The 18,955-nt window shown below is 43.0% G+C and overlaps 1 protein-coding gene across 1 annotated transcript in view; it reads left to right on the top strand.

Annotated features, from left to right (window-relative positions):
- The first annotated feature begins 312 nt into the window (after nucleotides 1-312).
- Nucleotides 313-18,955, top strand: part of LOC115197762 (uncharacterized) — a 42,795-nt gene continuing 24,152 nt past the window's right edge. Inside the window, exons 1-3 of the mRNA XM_029759565.1 lie at nucleotides 313-323; nucleotides 9,987-11,205; nucleotides 12,347-13,306. Coding sequence (XP_029615425.1) covers nucleotides 313-323; nucleotides 9,987-11,205; nucleotides 12,347-13,306 — 2,190 coding nt within the window. The remainder of the gene's footprint in view (nucleotides 324-9,986; nucleotides 11,206-12,346; nucleotides 13,307-18,955) is intronic.

Below are 18,955 nucleotides of genomic sequence, written 5' to 3'. Positions count from 1 at the left end.
GTGTGTGTGTGCGTGTGTGCATGAGTGTGTGTGTGTGTGCGTGCGTGCAAGTGTGTGTGTGAGTGTTATGCTGCATGTAGGAGTAGTTTGGTTCATCAGGCTGAACCCAGTCTACACTTGAAATTGTTTAGGGATGATGATATTTTGACATTGTGAAGATAGGAATTCCAGAGCATGGAACCTCTGTGTCTGCTAGAGAACTGACTATGTGAGGTGCGGCAGCGGGAAGAGTGAAGGTTATTGGAATGTCTTGTGTTGTATGCATGGATTTGGGAATTAGCCGGGAAGAATACATTGAAGAGTTTGGTGAGGATGTCTGGGAGGTACGTGTATTCATAGACGAAGGTGCATGTTTGGAGAATATTCATGTTGTAGATGGGCAATATGTTGAGTTTCTAAAACAGAGGCTCAGATGTAACCAAGCAATTAGAGAAGATGGGAAGTATTGCAAATTACTTTTGGATTATGTGTAAATTGTGTTGGTAGAAAGCATACAGTATATACTGGCCCAGACAATGTTGCAGTAGATTAAATATGGGTAGGTATAGGGTAAGGGCTAGGGTTAGGGTTAGGGTTAGGGTTAGGGTTATTAGGTTTAGGTTTAGGGAAAACAGAATTGGGAATTGTCAATTGTTGGTCCCCAAAACGTCCTCACAAGTAAGTATAGTAGGACATAGTGTGTGTGAGTGTGTGTGTGTGTGTGTGTGTGCGCGCGCGTGCGTGCATGTGTACGCGCGTGCGTGTGAGAGAGAGAGAGAGAGAACCCAGCTTCCTGCTGATCTCACATCACACATGACGCAACCTTTCTTCACGCCCACTCACCACTTGCTCTTCCGTCCACACACATACACAGTCCATCATGCTGAGGGGAGTGTGTGTGTGTGTGTGTGTGTGTGTGTGTGTGTGTGTGTGTGTGTGTGTGTGTGTGTGTGTGTGTGTGTGTGTGTGTGTGTGTGTGTGTGTGTGTGTGTGTTGTTTGTGTGTGTGTGTGTGTGTGTGTGTGTTTGTGTGAAATCCTTGCTAAATCTTGTCCCCTGCTGATAGAGTCAGTGGTGCTGTATTATCTCTCTCATAGCAGATGAGTGGTCTATAAAGGCTGGGATCTGGTTTGCCCTTTGGTGCCACTGCTCTTTCCCACTGGTCAGGGTGCCATAAACTGCTCTAAGCTTCAGTACAGCCTAGGTAGTCAGGGTGCCAGATACTGCTCCTAGCTTGTTTAGGTCTTCCTATCACTACCATGGGAAACATTTCACAAAAGTCAACATTTAAAGTGCAGCCTTTTTGATTTCAGAGGCTGCTTGTCTAGTGTAATACACTAATAAAAAAAGACTGCTGTCCTAGTCTGAGCTTTACCTTCCTCTTAGTAGCTCCAACTGGGCAGAAAGAGAGAGAGAGAGAGAGAGAGAGCGAGAGAGAGAGAGAGAGAGAGAGAGAGAGAGAGAGAGAGAGAGAGAGAGAGAGAGAGAGAGAGAGAGAGAGAGAGAGAGAAAGAGAGAGAGAGAGAGAGAGAGGAGAAGGCAGTCTGTCATCCACAGCCCATCACAGTGACACTGGGCCAGCGAGGATAGCCCAGCCTGTCTCATCTCATCACATCTGCACTGGAAGAAAAACTCATCTGGGAAAGGTGCCAGCGTGCCTGGGTATGTGCTGTGGAGGAGGAGAGGAGAGAGAGAGTCTATACTGGAGGAGCTGTATTGTCTGTAGTGCTGTGGCCCTGTGGGGGTTCTCTCTTCTTAATGTATCTTCTCCTCCTATTACAGGATGTCTCTGTCTGCTGAAGAGCCATGTCTCTCACCTAAGACCCAGGAGGAATGGCCTATTTTTACCATTGAAAAAAGACAAAAGCAATTGGTCACAGAAATAGAGGTAGAGTGTAAATAAGCTGTATTGTGGGCCTTTGGGTGTTCTACTTCACTAGTACTTGATGCTTGTGTGAATGTGATGATGGGCCCAGAGATGGCCATATCACGCAAGCGCGATGAGTACATAGCACGGTCTACATACAAACGTTGTCACTACGTTGCTAAAGAGGGTCAGACAGTCACCGTTAAAATGTGTACTTTAAGCCCCACACTGAAAACATGTTGTTGGGTGTTTTGCAGCGTTTGTTGCCGCTAATGTCTAGTTGCTAAGGCCTACATGTCATGATTTTGCAAAAGTCGTTTGCGAGTACTCGGACAGGGGGTTGTGTCCAAACAGGCCATGATTTGGCAACTCTTACCAGCCATTATGTACAGTTGAAGTCAGAAGTTTACATACTCTTAGGTTGGAGTCATTAAAACTCGTTTTTCAACCACTCCACAAATTTCTTGTTAACAAACTTTAGTTTGGGCAAGTCGGTTTGTGCATGACACACTTTGTGCACGACACAGGTAATTTTTCTAACAATTGTTTACAGATAGATTATTTCACTTATAATTCACTGTATCACAATTCCAGTGGGTCAGAAGTTTACATACACTAAGTTGACTGTGCCTTTAAACAGCTTGGAAAATTCCAGAAAATTATGTCATGGCTTTAGAAGCTTCTAATAGGCTAATTGACATCATTTGAGTCAATTGGAGGTGTACCTGTGGATGTATTTCAAGGCCTACCTTCAAAATACTAATTGAGTGTATGTAAACTTCTGACCCACTGGGAATGTGATGAAATAATTAAAAGCTGAAATAAATCATTCTCTCTACTATTATTCTGACATTTCACATTCTTAAAATAAAGTGGTGATCCTAACTGACCTAAAACAGGGAATTTTTACTAGGATTAAATGTCAGGAATTGTGAAAAACTGAGTTTAAATGTATTTGGCTAAGGTGTATGTAAACTTCCGACTTCAACTGTAGCTCATTACAGTAATGTTGTTGTCTATATTTCACATACACACGCACACACATACACACACACACACTCACACCTACACACACAGTGCCTACATGCAGACAGTGGTGAGGGATAGCCGATGTTATGGATCCGTCATTAGGGCCTCTGTAGTGCTGATAATATGTATCAGACATAAGCCATGAGAGAGCCTTCAGAAAGCCAATGGGACGGATGGCCATCTCACTTTGAGCGATTACCTGAATTCCATTGTGTGTGTGTGTGTGTGTTTGTGTGTGTGTGTGTTTGTGTGTGTGTGTGTGTGTGTTTGTGTGTGTGTGTGTGAGAGAGAGAGAGAGAGAGAGAGAGAGAGAGAGAGAGAGAGAGATAAATTGAGAGAGGGTGAGAGCAACAGAGTGAGAGAGATAATGATGAAGTGATTTGTCATGGTTCATCAGCATTTAGTGTCAACCTGAAGGTGAAGTGGTGAAGGCCATCTCTTAGGACTGTCCACTGGGTGCTGTTGACCTTGGGGATTAGAATCAACATAAACACAACCTACTCAGTCTAGGTTTCAAAGGTCTTTTATAAGAGCCCAAGCCTTATATAATGTCATTATCTCCCTGACCAAAAGGCCAACGGTGAGAGATAATTGGCCAAATATGATGCATTTCTATTTTTATCACATTCATGAACGAAACCAAATCATTTTTGATGAGAAATGCAAACATATTGCGCATGCATGTGATACACGTGGGGATCTTTATCATTTATATGTTACTGCCGGATAAATCTCCTTGTCCCTTTAATTTAAATTTTCCTTCGTGGTGAATCGTGATCACCTGGCTGTCAGACGGTGGCGCATGCGCAGTGTTCAGGAAGGCAGAATCAGTGGATGCTGTAGACTCGCGCCGCTCTTTGCCCTCCATCCCTCCGCAGCCAGTCTGTCAGACCACAGAAACCGACAAAGAGGAGTCTACTGGAGGAGGGCTGAGTCAAGATGGGGAGAGACATCTGGCACGAGAGAGCCAAAGCAACGACAGGTAGCATTTGCGTCGTCTTTTTCAGAGAACCGTGTGCTGTACACATCTGTTTGACATTGTGACCGCGGAGGGTGAAGGATGCTGGGCTGGGAGAGGGGAGGGGGGGATACTGTAGTGGATTATCCGCGGGGGATGTCTCTGATGGCAGGTGGTTTCTCTCTGGTGTCCGCAGGATGATGGCGTTTCCGACTCATTTTATAGGGCATAGCTTTTACGAGATCGGGGCGAATGTCAAGGGCGCACCGAGCGAAAAACGGATGAGCAAAGGGGTTACTTCATCTCACTACCGCGATGATCCGTGGTTTCAGAGCTGTCATATTTGAGGTATGGTGGTGAACCAGTATCTGTGGGTTAGAGACGTCTCTCAACACCCACAAAGCTCCAATTCAAACTCCCATTCACCAGCTCTTCAAGCATTATAATTTCAAAATACGTTCGTTGATCACCAAATATAGAGTTTTGCTGAGCAACTATCTTCATTTACTCCCGTTATAGCCATTATGTACTTCTAAAAAAGGTCTAAATTAAAACTGACAAGCAACCGAAAAAATGCCGGCACCTCCAATGTATTGAGCTGTTCCAGACTTCCGACCTGTGCATGGCAGAGGTGCGAAGCTAATTTTTTTCGGTTGCCTATACATTTTTATTTAGATATTTTTTGGAAGTACATACCAACCGTAACGTGAGTAAATGAAGATAGTTGCTAAGCGAAACTTCATATTTGGTGTTTAACGAACGTATTTTGATATCATAACGCTTGCAGAGCTGGTGAATTTGAGTTTGAATCTGCTTTCTGTGCGTTAGAGAGGTCTCTAACACACATATAGTGGGTTCAGTCTGGAGGTAGCCTCCTCGTAGCCTACTCTAGCCTAAAGTAGAGTAGCCTGTAATAGAGCCTGTCTGTTTGTCTGACTGACTGATGCTAAATCAAGACCAGACGCAGGGGAGATGGGCTCCTACACATACCCCATACTGACATTGCAATTCGTAACATCATACAAATTCTAATTCGTAACATACAAAATGGATATGGGACATTCACATATTAATACATACCATATCAAACTTAACTTATCATGCTAATTTGAGTGACCGGAATTTTTGTTTATTATGTTACGTCTAGTTTATGAAACCAGGCTGAAATGAATAATAGGTTATAGCACCAGTTTGGCTAGTTAAGCTTGCATTGGCGGCTGCCATGTCTTTACTATATTTTCCTCTGATGTCTAGCTAAGTATGGAAATAATATTTCCAGATCAGCATCAGCATGCACCATTTGCTGTCCCCTGCCCGGAAGTGTTTCTCCAGAGAGCGCCAGATTGACTGTGTGTGTGTGTGTGTGTGTGTGTGTGTGTGTGTGTGTGTGCAGGGTTGGGTAGGTTACTTTCTAAATGTAATCCGTTATAGTTAGCCTTCTAGTTACCTGTCCAAAATTGTAATCAGAAATGTAATTTGGGGATTTCACAAATGCAGTAATGTAATCAGATTACTTTCAGTTACTTTTTGATTACTTTCCCCTTAAGAGGCATTAGTTGAATTTTTATTTTCTTTATTTTTATTTTACCCTTATTTTACCAGGTAAGTTGACTGAGAACACATTCTCATTTACAGCAAAGTCCTGGGGAATAGTTACAGGGGAGAGGAGGGGGATGAATGAGCTATCAAGACAAAAAGGATCCATCAAACGCATTTGGTGTGTAGTCATACACACTAAAAACAAATTGTTATTTTTTTTGAAAGTTCTATAAAGAACCATGCTCATAAGGTTCTAAATGGAACCTGTATGGTGCTATAAAGATCCCTTCTCCAAGGTTCTATAATGAACCATTACAAAAGGTTCCATATAGCACCAAAAAAGGGTTCCACTATTGTTACAACTCTTTTTGGGGCTATAAAGAACCCTTTTTATGGTTCTTTATAGAACCTTTATGGAGAGTGGTTCTATAAAGAACTTTTCTCAATCTCAAAGTTTATTTTTACAACCATACAGGGTTTTTATTCTGGTTTAATAGCCATATTATATTGTTAAAATTCCATAGGTTTTATTATTTTGTTTATTAACAAGTTGAATCATGTGTGCTAGCTTTGGAACGGCTGGGGGTCCCTGATGAGAGAATTGAGAACTACTGACTTGCCATACATGAGTCTTTCACAAGACACCATCACTGGCTATAGTCATATATGTATATATAACATATAATAGCATACCACAACAGATTAGATCAACTGGAATGACACTCACTCACAGTTGCACAATAAGGGCTGTGAACAAACCATTCCCAGAAATATTTGAATGAGCCGCTGCCCCTACATTTTAATTATCACTAAAATATATATATATTTTATTTTACTAGGCAAGTCAGTTAAGAACAAATTCTTACAATGATGGTCTAGGAACAGTGGGTTAACCGCCTTGTTCAGGGGCAGAACAACATATTTTTTCAGCTCAAGTATTCGATCCAGCAAACTTTCGTTTACTGGCCCAACGCTCTAACCACTAGGCTACCTGCCGCCCTAAGGCTACCTGTCGCGCCAAGGAAAGAACTGCAAAAAACCTTTGAAGGGCTCAAAGGGTTCTTTGGGTCTGTATGGTTCTGCACAGAACCATCACACTTCCCAAAGAACCCCTGAGGAAGCACAATGTTTTTGTTTGTAGTGGTCTCTGACTTGTGGTCGGACTCGCTCGAGTGAAACAAACTTAAACTTGCGCCTTTTTTCAATGCTGCATAGAATGTCATTGAGTAAACAGAAAGGTGTCATAATGTATTTTTTCTCAAACATGCTTTGGGAATTTAAAAGTAATCCAATAAGTAATCATCTAGTTTTTCAAAAGTATATGTAATCTAATTGCAATATTTTAGCTGGTAATGTAACGGAATAGTTCGTTTTTTTGTAATCAGATTACATGTAATCCGTTACTCCCAAACCCTGAATGTGAGTGTGTGTGTGTGTGTGTGTGTGTGTGTGTGTGTGTGTGTGTGTGTGTGTGTTTACTTGGATCTCCTCTACAATAATACTGTATTTTGGGTGAAAGTATTTATTCCCCATTTGATGGGGCTACAAAGGGCACACATTTTTAAGCCTATGGGGAATGTGCTATATTTCTGTCTATATGAATGTGGTTATAACCTTTGAACTTGAATTTGGCTATGCAGTGTCTGTGTAGGGTGTCTTGAGGATGTATGAAGCTGTGATCAATAGCTGTGGCTCTGTGCTGCTGTCCATGGTGCTGAAAGCCTAAAAACAACCCATATAGAGTAAATCAAACGGAGACGCAATCAATAATGCCTTAGCTGAATGCACACAATAATTTTAAGTGTAAATGATCATTGTTTTGAGCCTAGATATCCGTAGAGAGTCACTTGGTTTTAATTTACATCCGTGTGCCACAACAAGTATGTCAATGATATATATATAAACCCTGGATTGCGTATGCTATGTATTGGCCAATAAAAGGCTTTGAAGCCACCGGTCAGCCATATTGGAACTCCCCTGAAAGAGCAGTCCTCCATAGGATGTATTTAAATTAAATGTTTCAAGGAAAAGATTACATATATTTAAGTATTTTTTGTTGCAGTGGGGACAGTAACATTCTAAAAATTATACTTTAAGAAAAATGTTTTCAAATATTTTTTCATTTTATATTTTTATGTTTAGCTGACATAATATAATTTTAAAGTATGCATTAAGGTGTCTGTAATAGAATAAACATGGCAAAAAGAAATGTAGACATTAATAAATACATTTATATAGCTTCCAAAATATTTTTGGCACTGGTGCCAAGATGGAGGCGTTGTGGCTTCTTAATAGTGCCACACTGTTAGAAATCTAGTAGTGTATATATAAATAATTGATTCATATCCATTATGTAATTATTTAATAAAATAACAGTTCATAAGACAAGACATGTTGTGGATAACATGTTTGCAAAATAACTCATAGGCATGCTGTCGTCGTGATGTGACTTTCATTAATCTGATGACTGTTATTTATCGAATCAACTATGTTTAATTGTTACCTGATTAAATTAATCAGGTAACAATTAACTCATTAGGAATTTGGGGCACCACGAAAGAAGTTGTTTAACAAATTACCATCTCCCGAATTAAACTCTAAAGATATATAAGATGTTATATATCGATAACAGTCACTTATTAATCATTACCTCATATCAGTCTCATTCTGCACGTCACAGACTTCTGGAATCCGCAAGAACACCAGCCTTTTCTGATTATTCAGTTCTACACAAATGTATTTAAATATTTATTTACTGATAAGATATGACGGCTTGTTACACATATGGAGAGGGAGGGGTAGATAAAGTGAGGGAGAGACAAAGAGAGTCAAACTTATCGTACATTTGTAAACTACCCTCAAAGTAATAATAATACTTTGCTCATGAACCACCGCCCATTTGGGTAAGTAATATAATGTATTTATGTATAGATGTCTTTGTCCTTTGTCTCTCTGAAACCAATCGATCCTTCTATGGGAAGTGGCTCGATGGGTGTAAGGCTCTTGTTGTCCACCAAAGGTCACAATGTCCTTCTGAGTTGCTCCGGCTTGTAGTGGATGTTTATTCAGATACACCAATGATTGTCTGAGATGGGATCTTCTCCTTCTTTTCTCGGGTAGACAGTCAAAGTTATAGGACCACTTTTACATGCTCAGCTGCAGACTGGAAATCTTAAGGTCTTTATCTTCTTCACCTAGTGTTGAGTCTTAGAGTTTCAACCATTTGTAATGTTCAGCTCACGTTGTCCATCTGCTGGTCTGAAAATGTTAAATTCTTAGCGACTACTTTTAAGCACTCTGGTCGGAAAGGCAGTTCCATCACAGTGACACGCTCTTCTGACAGCATTAGGGGCGTGGCTTGATTAATATGCAACGGACATGAAAAAACATTACCTCACTAGAAAACCAAAATCACATTCCTATCTTAACAAAAATAGTTTCATCGTTCCTAATATTGTATTAACATCATATTGGATGGAAACTTGGAAGCTAGAATGTGTTTCCTTCCTAAGTTACAGTATTTGGTTCATACAGTTTTTAATAACGTCACAAAATAATTAACAATAAGACATGATTATTCTTTAGGTCCCCACTGACCATTCCTAACATTCCTATCGTAGAAATATTGTTCCAATATTCACTTTGTTTGACGTTAGAAAACATTCTCTCTCTCTCTCTCTCTCTCTCTCTCTCTGTAACGGCTGTTGAATGGAGTAGACCAAGGCGCAGTGTGGTTAGTGCTCATCTTTGTAATTTAATGGGAAAAGAGAACACTTTACAAAATAAACAAAAGACAACAGCCAAACAGTTCTGTCAGGTAACAAATGACTAAACAGAAAATAACTACCCACCAAACCCAAAGGAAAACAGGCTGCCTAAGTATGGCTCCCAATCAGCAACAACGATATACAGCTGTCCCTGATTGAGAGCCATACCCGGCCGAAACAAAGAAATACCAAACATAGAAAAAAGGACATAGAATGCCCACCCCAACTCACGCCCTGACCAACCAAAATAGAGACATAAAAGGATCTCTAAGGTCAGGGCGTGACACTCTCTCGCTCTCTCTCTCTGTCTCTCGCTCTCTCTCTCTGTCTCTCGCTCTCTCTCTCTCTCTCTCCAAAATGTTTACATGTTGCATTGACAATCTGTTGCTATAGCCATGTAGCAATTGATTAATATGTGTATTTTCTATGCAGGATATGAGGTGTATCAGGGTGCAGAGAGGGAATAACAATTGGACCTCAGAGTCATTAATGGCATTATGTTCCCTGTGTTCTCATTATTTTCCAATATATTCTGAGATGTTGTTATTTGTTTACCATCCTCTGCCTGCCTGGGGTAGCATGTTTAATCAGAATATTGTAAATGCATTGCAAATATGCTCATATTCCTCTCATTCTCTCTCTCTATTTTTCTGTCATGCTCTCTCTCCCTAACCCTCACATGCTCTCTGACTTTCCTTTACCCCACCTCTCTTCCACACTCTCTACCTTAACTTCTCTCTTTCTCTCTCCCCCCACCTCTCTCTCCCTCTCTCTGTCTGTCTCTCTCTCTCTCTCTCTCTCTTTCTCTCTCACATGCCCCCCCGTCACCCTCTCTATCATCTCTGTAGGAAGTCTGGTGTAGAATTTGAACCAGAGGAGAGCCCAGGCAGCAGCAGCAACAGTAGCAGTAGTAGCAGTGACAGCAGTAGTGGGGCGGTAGATGCCCTGCTCCCAGCCCCAGTTCCTCCCCAGGCCCCTGCAGGAGAGAAGAGAGAGGACAGCTCCTGCTCTGACTCAGGCAGCTCTGTTGAGTCCAGCGAGGAGGAACCTGCCATGTTCTCTAACTTTTTAAGCGGTGCGAACCCCCTCAGCTCCGTCTCTTCTGCTGTCAGAGGAAGTCTGTTTGGGGATAATACGGAGGGGGACAAACAGAAAGCAGGCACTCAGCAGCCTGGGTCAGGCCCTGGCCCTCGGAAGGCCCTGCAGCAGGGACATGGGAAACAGGACCAGGCACCTCCTAAACAGGGAGGACCCCAGCTCCAGGGGAATGGCCAAGCTGGTCAAGCAGACAAACCTAGTGGGCAGCAAGCCTCCACTAAGGGTGGACCAAAACAGCAAGCCCCTGCTAAGGGTGGACCACAACAGGAAGCCCCTGATAAGGGTGGACCTCAACAGCAGGGACCTCATAAAGGTGGGCCTCAACAGGAAGGACCTGGTAAAGGAGGACTACAACAAGCCCCCCAGCAGCAAGGACCTCCTAAAGCTGGATCACAACAAGATTCCCCTGTGGTAGGGGCTCAACAGCAAGCTCCTGCTAAGGGTGGACCACAACAACAATGGTCACCTAAGGTTGGGGCTCAACAACAAGCTCCTAAGTGTGGACCACAACAGCAAGGTTCGCCTAAGGTTGGAGCTAAACAGCAAGCCCCTGCTAAAAGTGGACCCCAACAGCAAGGTTCACATAAAGTTGGGGCTCAACATCAAGCTCCTACTGAAGTTGGACCCCAACAACAAGGTTCACCTAAGGTTGGAGCTCAACAGCAAGCCCCTTCTAAGGGTAGACCACAACAGCAAGGGTCCCCTAAGGTTGGAGTTCAGCCACAAGGGTTCCCTAAGACCGGGACTCAGCAGCAGGGCTCCCCCAGGACTACACCACAGCAGCAGGTTTCTGGTAAACCTGGGACTCAGTCTAATGCTGGACCTATGGCTGGAGCTAAACCCCTGTGTCCAGTGTGTAACACTACTGGACTCAACCTGAACACCAAGGAGCCACCCAACCATAACACCTGCACACAGTGTAAGACTGTCGTCTGCAGCTTGTGTGGCTTCAGTCCTCCTGACTCGGGTGTAAGTAGAGATTCATTCCAGTATATATTTAACATTAGAAACTGAGTGGTTTGACCCTTGAATTCTGATTGGCTGAAAGGCATGGTATATCAGACCGTATACCACGGGTATTACAAAATGTTTAGTTTTACTGCTGTCATTACTCTGGTAACCAGTTTATAATAGCAATAAGGATCCTCGTGGGTTTGTGGTATATGGCCAATATACTAGGCACTCCGCGTAAGAACAGCCCTTAGCCGTGTTATATTGGCCATATACCACACCCCCCGGGCCTTATTGCTGAAGTATACAGTACCAGTCAAAAGTTTGGACACACCTACTCATTCAAGGGTTTTTCTTTATTTGGACTATTTTCTACATTGTAGAATAATAGTGAAGACATCAAAACTATGAAATAACACATATGGAATCATGTAGTAACCAAAAATATGTTAAACAAATCAAAATATATTTTATATTTGATATTCTTCAAAGTAGCCATCCTTTGCCTTAATGACAGCTGTACACTCTTGGCATTCTCTGGGTTTTTTCTTTAAAAATAAAGACAAACCCTTGTTTCCAAACTTTTGACCGGTTGTCACGTCCTGACCGTAGTAAGATGTGATTTTCTATGGTAGAGTAGGTCAGGGCATGACACTGGTTCTGTATATTGTTAGTAATTTATCAGTTATTTAACAGTAGGCCTAATATCTTATTTTTGACCTTAGTTCACCTTGTAGCATTTGTACTATGAATCCCATTCTATGTCAAACTATTTGGATATGTTTTTGTACAGTGGAGAATTGAACATAATTGAGCCTGGCCAACTTGATTTGATCAGTCAGAATATTGACTTTAGTTACCACTTAGCAGGCTGCTTCAAGAGAGTAATCTAATTTAGTGACAGTTCAGTCAGCATGCTCACTACAGTCATTAACATGGTAGGAGGTTAGCTGCCTGTAATGTAAAGATGAAGACACAATGTTATTCTAATATTCACATATTTTGAACAATAAATTATAACCTTCATTATGTACAACTAGTATGAATTTAGAAAAAAAGATAGATCATGAAAAAAAACCTTGATCATGATAATGGTTCACAGATTTGTTTTGTTAAAGAAAATCAGTATATGATGCTTAAGCCATGATTTCTATTCCAGGGTAAGGAGTGGCTATGTCTGACCTGCCAGATGCAGAGAGCACTCGGAGGCTCTTACCCACCTGGACCCCCTAAGATGAAGCCCCAGCCTTCTCCCAACAAAGCCTCTACATCTCCTGCACCCCAAAAGAAAGACACTCCAATACCAGACTCCCCCCAGAGGAAACCTGCTACATCAGCAACACAGCCACCCAAGACAGAGGTTGCTAAAGCAGCAGACCTTCAGAAACCTGCCAGCTCAGCTCCTGCTCAGAAGACACTACAGGAGAACCGGAGAGCATCAGGGCTTCAGAAACCACCAGAGCAGCCAGGCCAACCTGGGCTTAAGCAGAGTAATGCTACCCCATCTACACAGCAGGAGCCTGGGAAGCCTCAGCAACAGCTTCCAAAAAGTGGAGCCTCTCCTGCCAAAGCTGTGCCACCAGAGGCCCAGCCCACCAAAGAGCAGTCAGGGGGTTTCTTTGGCTTTGGTGGTGCAAAATCTCAGCCTGTCCCCTCAAAGCCTGAAGACTCAGTGTCTGGGAAGATGTTTGGCTTTGGCTCCTCCATCTTCAGCTCTGCATCCACTTTGATCACCTCAGCTGTTCAGGATGAGCACCGCACCACACCGCCAGCTTCCCCCAAGGTGACTGCAGCAGCCCATGCCTCTCCCAAGATGCCCCCTGCAAAGGAGACCAAACCACCTGCTGCTCAGAGCTCAGAGGAGAAGAAAGCCAAGCAACCCCAGAAGGCCAATGTCCCCCCATCAGTACAGGCCAAAGTGGACAAACCCCCATCAGAGCCTCCAAAGGGAGGAGCATCCTCCCAACCAGCTCCCAAAGCAGGCCAATCTACCTGTCCACTCTGCAAGGTGGAACTCAACAAGGGCTCTAAGGACCCTCCCAACTACAACACCTGCACTGAATGCAAGAACACTGTCTGCAACCTCTGTGGATTTAACCCCATGCCAAACGTTACAGAGGTAAGATGGCTGTATCATTTTCACTGCTCTGTGGCTGTATTTATTGATTAATATTATAACAATATTTTCACATCTACAGTCCTTCTATGCCCTGGCAATGCTGGCATTAACCTATGTAGACCCATGGGTGCTGTGGTGTGTCTATAACATTTTAGAAGATGCTATTTCGCTGTCACAATCCCTTCAAAAATGACTGCGTCAATATAGTGCAATATAATGCTAGGTAATATTAATTAGCTGCCACCACTTTACTACAAGCTGTTAAATCTCACAATCATGCAATCGATCATGCGTTGAGCCAGAGACTGGGTTTCAGAAAGGGTAATGTAAACAGGCCCCACGTCACACTAAGTTCTGAATTCTACACAGTGATTAGTGGGTAAGGTCTACATTATCACTGCCACTCAGATGCACTCTGGTGTACATGATGGTTATAAAGCAAGCTATTTTTAGGATATGATTATCTCTAAGAGAGTTTTAACTGGCTTGCTTAATGAGTCATTCTGTCAAATCTCTCATCATCAATGTTCATTGGAGCAGAGTAAAGCTAGTCTTGCTTCACTGTGTACAGACGGATGCAAGGCTGTAGCACAATAATCAATCTGGTGAATGCACACAATTATATATTATCGCTCCGGAGGCACTATTCTGACCCAAAGCTTATAACCAAAGCAAACACACACCTTCAAGTGTAATTCCAGACCACTGTGCTGGGTTCCCCAATGCCTGGCTGTGATTGCATCTCATACCCTCACTGACATGCTTTGTGATGGTTTCTGATAGAGATGCATTCAGCATAATGGTTTTAGTGAGATATTCACAGCTAAATCCATGCTGGCGCGGTAATGACACGTGTTTGTGAAAGCTGCTGTAGATACAGCCTTTTTATCCCCAAGCTGCGCTACGCTGTCAGGGAACACCATGTTGGGTGGTGCTCTAAATGGACGCTCCGTCTTCTAGGTTATCTGCAGCACAAAAGGACTTGACTCTGTAATTCAATGCATACTGTTTGTAGGGTAGATTGGCAAGGACAGTCCAAGGCCACTTGATCTCACGTGATGTCGGTATAGACTCATGATAATGGCCTACACTAGTAATCTTCAGAATGGAGAGCTTGCTATGTTTGTGAGTAGAGTGGGTTAATTATATAGACCCACTACTGTGATTGAGATAATTTAGGTGTTTGATCGCAGGTCAGCGTTTTTCATAATGAATCTTGTTCTGGAGGCAGCTCTGCAGCGTGGTCACTAGCTAGCACAGCCACAAAGTCATAAAATCTGATTTTAAACCTAACCCTAACCTTAACCCTAACCTTAACTACACTGCTAACCCTAATGCCTAACCCTAACCTTAAATGAAGACCAAAAAGCACATTTTTGTTTTCATTAATTTTTACTTTGCACCTGGCCTATCTAGGTGAAAGTCGCTAATTTCTGCCTTCAGGACAAAACTCATGACAATAAACGTCAACCTGCTGTTTGATCTGACAGTCACTGCAGCACCATAAGGAGAAACTGAGAATAGTTTCACCTGTGACTTGGTAAACACCACATTTCTTAGAGGTGATAAGATCAGTTAGTGTTATCATTGCTTTATGCAGACCTGTGACTCTCTTACCATCACAGAGGCCTCATACCATTACAGGAGGCAGTGGGAGGTATGGTAAACTTTTCCACAAGTGGCCTTTGGTCGGATAGCCTGCATTATGTGCTTCCTTCAGGAGGGCGGTATCACTATCAGAGAGCAGATAAACAGATCAAAACACCAAGTTCATGTACGGAGACCTGATGGCCCTCTGACCATTTACAGTATCCCACTGCTGGCTTGCCTTTGAAGTGAGCTTTGAAGTGAGCTTCCCCTTTGCTATGTAAAGTGCTTTGGATGTCTAGAAAAGCAGTATATACATTGCATTCGGAAAGTATTCAAAAATTGATTAAAAAAAAAAATCCTCATCAATCTACACACAATAATCCATAATGACAAAGTGAAAACAGATTTTTAGGAATGTTTGCAAATTCATTAAAAATAGAAAACAGAAATACCTTATTTACATAAGTATTCAGCCCCTTTGCTATGAAACTCGAAATAGAGCTCAGGTGCATCCTGTTCCCATTGATCATCCTTGAGATGTTTCTACAACTTGATTGGAGTCCATCTGTGGTAAATTCAATTGATTGGACATGATTTAGAAAGGCACACACCTGTCTATATAAGGTCTCACAGTTGACAGTGCATGTCAAAGCAAAAACCAAGCCATGAGGTCAAAGGAATTGTCCGTAGAGCTCCAAGACAGGATTGTGTTGAGGCACAGATCTGGGGAAGGGTACCAAAAAATGTCTGCAGCATTGAAGGTCCCCAAGAACATAGTGGCCTCCATCATTCTTAAATGGATGAAGTTTGGAACCACCAAGACTCTTCCTAGAGCTGGCCTGCCCGACCAAACTGAGCAATCAGGGGAGAAGGGCCTTGGTCAGGGAGGAGACCAAGAACCCGATGGTCACTCTGACAAAGCTCCAGAATTCCTCTGTGGAGATGGGATAACCTTCCAGAAGGACAACCATCTCTGCAGCACTCCACCAATCAGGCCTTTATGGTAGAGTGAAGAAACACCTCAGTAAAAGGCACTTGACAGCCTGCTTGGAGTTTGCCAAAGACTCTCAGACCATGAGAAACAAGATTCTCTGGTCTGATGAAATCAAGATTGAACTCTTTGGCCTAAATGCCAAGTGTCACGTCTGGAGGAAACCTGCAGCATTATGCTGTGGGGATGTTTTTCAGCTACAGGGACTTAGAGACTAGTCAGGAATGAGGGAAAGATGAACGAAGCAAAGTACAGAGAGATTCTTGATGAAAACCTGCTCCAGAGCGCTCAGGACCTCAGACTGGGGTGAAAGTTCACTTTCCAACAGGACAACGACCCTAAGCACACAGTCAAGACAATGCAGAAGTGGCTTCGGTACAAGTCCCTGAATGTCCTTGAGTGGCTCAGCCAGAGCCCGGACTTGAACCCGATCGAACATCTCTGGAGAGACCAAAGAATAGCTGTGCAGCGATGCTCCCCATCCAATTTGAAAGAGCATGAGAGGATCTGCAGAGAATAATGGGAGAAACTCCCCAAATACAGGTGTGCCAAGCTTGTAGCGTCATACCATAGAAGTCTCAAGGCTTTAATCGCTGCCAATGGATCTTTAACAAAGTACTGAGTAAATGGTCTGAATAATTCTGTAAATGTGATATTTCTTTTTTTTTTATACATTTGTAAAAAAAATTACAAACCTTTTTTTGCTTTGTTATTATGGGGAATTGTGTTTAGATTGATGAGGGGAAAGAAACAATTGTATCCATTTTAGAATAAGTCTGTAACGTAATAAAATGTGAATAAAGTCAAGGGGTCTGAATACTGTTTGCATGTCAAATCAATTATTATTATTATTATTGTTATTATTTACAGTAGGGGCCATTGGAATTGTGAGTGCAGGCAGTGAACTATGTAGGACACATAATTGACCTGGAAGGATATTGACCTCATACCGTCAGTAGATAATGTCTGGTTATTTTTTTAAAGTGTTTTCCTCACCATCTTAAATAAGCATGCCCCATTAAAAAAATGTATGACTAAGAACAGATATAGCCCTTGTTTCACTCCAGACTTGACTGCCCTTGACCAGCACAAAAACATCCTGTGGCATACTGCATTAGCATCGAAAAGTCCCCGTGATATGCAACTTTTCAGGGAAGTTAGGAACCAATATACACAGTCAGTTAGGAAAGCAAAGGCTAGCTTTTTCAAACAGAAATTTGCATCCTGTAGCACAAATTCCCCCAAAGTTTTGGGACACTGGAGTGGAGAATAAGAGCACCTCCTCCCAGCTGCCCACTGCACTGAGGCTAGGAAACGCTCACCACCGATCAATCTACAATAATCGCGAATTTCAATAAGCATTTTTCCACGGCTGGCTATGCTTTCCACCTGGCTACCCCTACCCCAGCCAACAGCTCTGCACCTCCCGCATCAACTTGCCCAAGCCCCCCCCGCCTCTCCTTCACCCATATCCAGACAGCTGATGTTCCGAAAGAGCTGCAAAATCTGGACCCCTACAAATCAGCTGGGCTAGACAATCTGGACCCTCTCTTTCTAAAATTATCTGCTGCAATTGTTGCAACTCCTATTACTAGCCTGTTCAACCTCTCTGTCATATTGTCCCTAAAGATTGGAAAGCTGCCGCGGTCATTCCCCTCTTCAAAGGGGGAGACACTCTAGACCCAAACTGTTACAGACCTATATCTATCCTGCCCTGCCTTTCTAAAGTCTTTGAAAGCCAAGTTAACAAACAGATCACTGACCATTTTGAATCCCACCATACCGTCTCCGCTATGCAATCTGGTTTCCGAGCTTGTCATGGATGCACCTCAGCCATGCTTAAGGTCCTAAATGATATCATAACCGCCATCGATAAAAGACAGTACTGTGCAGCCGCCTTCATCGACCTGGCCAAGGCTTTCGACACTGTCAATCACCCCATTCTTATCGGCAGACTCAACAGCCTTGGTTTCTCAAATGACTGCCTCGCCTGGTTCACCAACTATATCTCAGATAGAGTTCAGTGTGTCAAATCGGAGGGCCTATTGTCCGCTCTAGCAGTCTCTATGGAGGTGCCACAGGGTTCAATTCTCGGGCCGATTCTCTTCTCTGTATACATCAATGATGCCGCTCTTGCTGCTGGTGATTCTCTGATCCACCTCTACGCAGACGACACCATTATGTATACTTCTGGCCCATCTTTGGACACTGTGTTAACAACTCTCCAGACGAGCTTCAATGCCATACAACACTCCTTCCATGGCCTACAACTGCTCTTAAATGCTAGTAAAACTAAATGCATCCTCTTCAACCGATCGCTGCCTGCATTCGCCCGTCCGACTAGCATCACTACTCTGGACGGTTCTGACTTAGATTATGTGGACAACTACAAATACCTAGGTGTCTGGTTAGACTGTAAACTCTCCTTCCAGACTCACATTAATCATGTTCAGAATTTCATCTAGAATCAGCTTCCAATTTCGCAACAAAGCAGCCTTCACTCACGCTGCTAAACATACCCTCAATAAACGGACTATCCTACCGATCCTTGACTTCGGCGATGTCATTTACAAAATAGCCTCCAACACTCTACTCAGCAAATTGGATGTAGTCTATCACAGTGCCTTCCGTTTTGTCACCAAAGCCCCATATACTACCCACCACTGCAACCTGTACGCTCTCGTTGGCTGGCCCTCGCTTCATATTCGTCGCCAAACCCACTGGCTCCAGGTCATCTATAAGTCTTTGCTAGGTAAAGCCCCGCCTTATCTCAGCTCGCTGGTCACCATAGCAATGCCTACTCGTAGCACGCGCTCCAGCAGGTATATTTCACTGGTCATCCCCAAAGCCAACGACTCTTTTGGCCGCCTTTCTGCACCTACACACATCCCATCTGTAAATAGCCCACCCAACTACCTCATCCCCATTTTGTTGTTCATTTTTGCTCTTTTGCACCCCTGTATCTCTACTTGCACGGCATCATCTGCACAACTATCACTCCAGTGTTAATGCTAAATTGTAATTATTTTGCCACTATGGCCTATTGCCTTTCCTCCCTAATCTTACTA

The sequence above is a fragment of the Salmo trutta genome, chromosome 7 (genome assembly GCF_901001165.1).
Source record: "Salmo trutta chromosome 7, fSalTru1.1, whole genome shotgun sequence".
Taxonomy (NCBI): domain Eukaryota; kingdom Metazoa; phylum Chordata; class Actinopteri; order Salmoniformes; family Salmonidae; genus Salmo; species Salmo trutta.
Note: the sequence above shows the minus strand (reverse complement) of the source record. Positions and strands in the feature narration are given on the sequence as shown.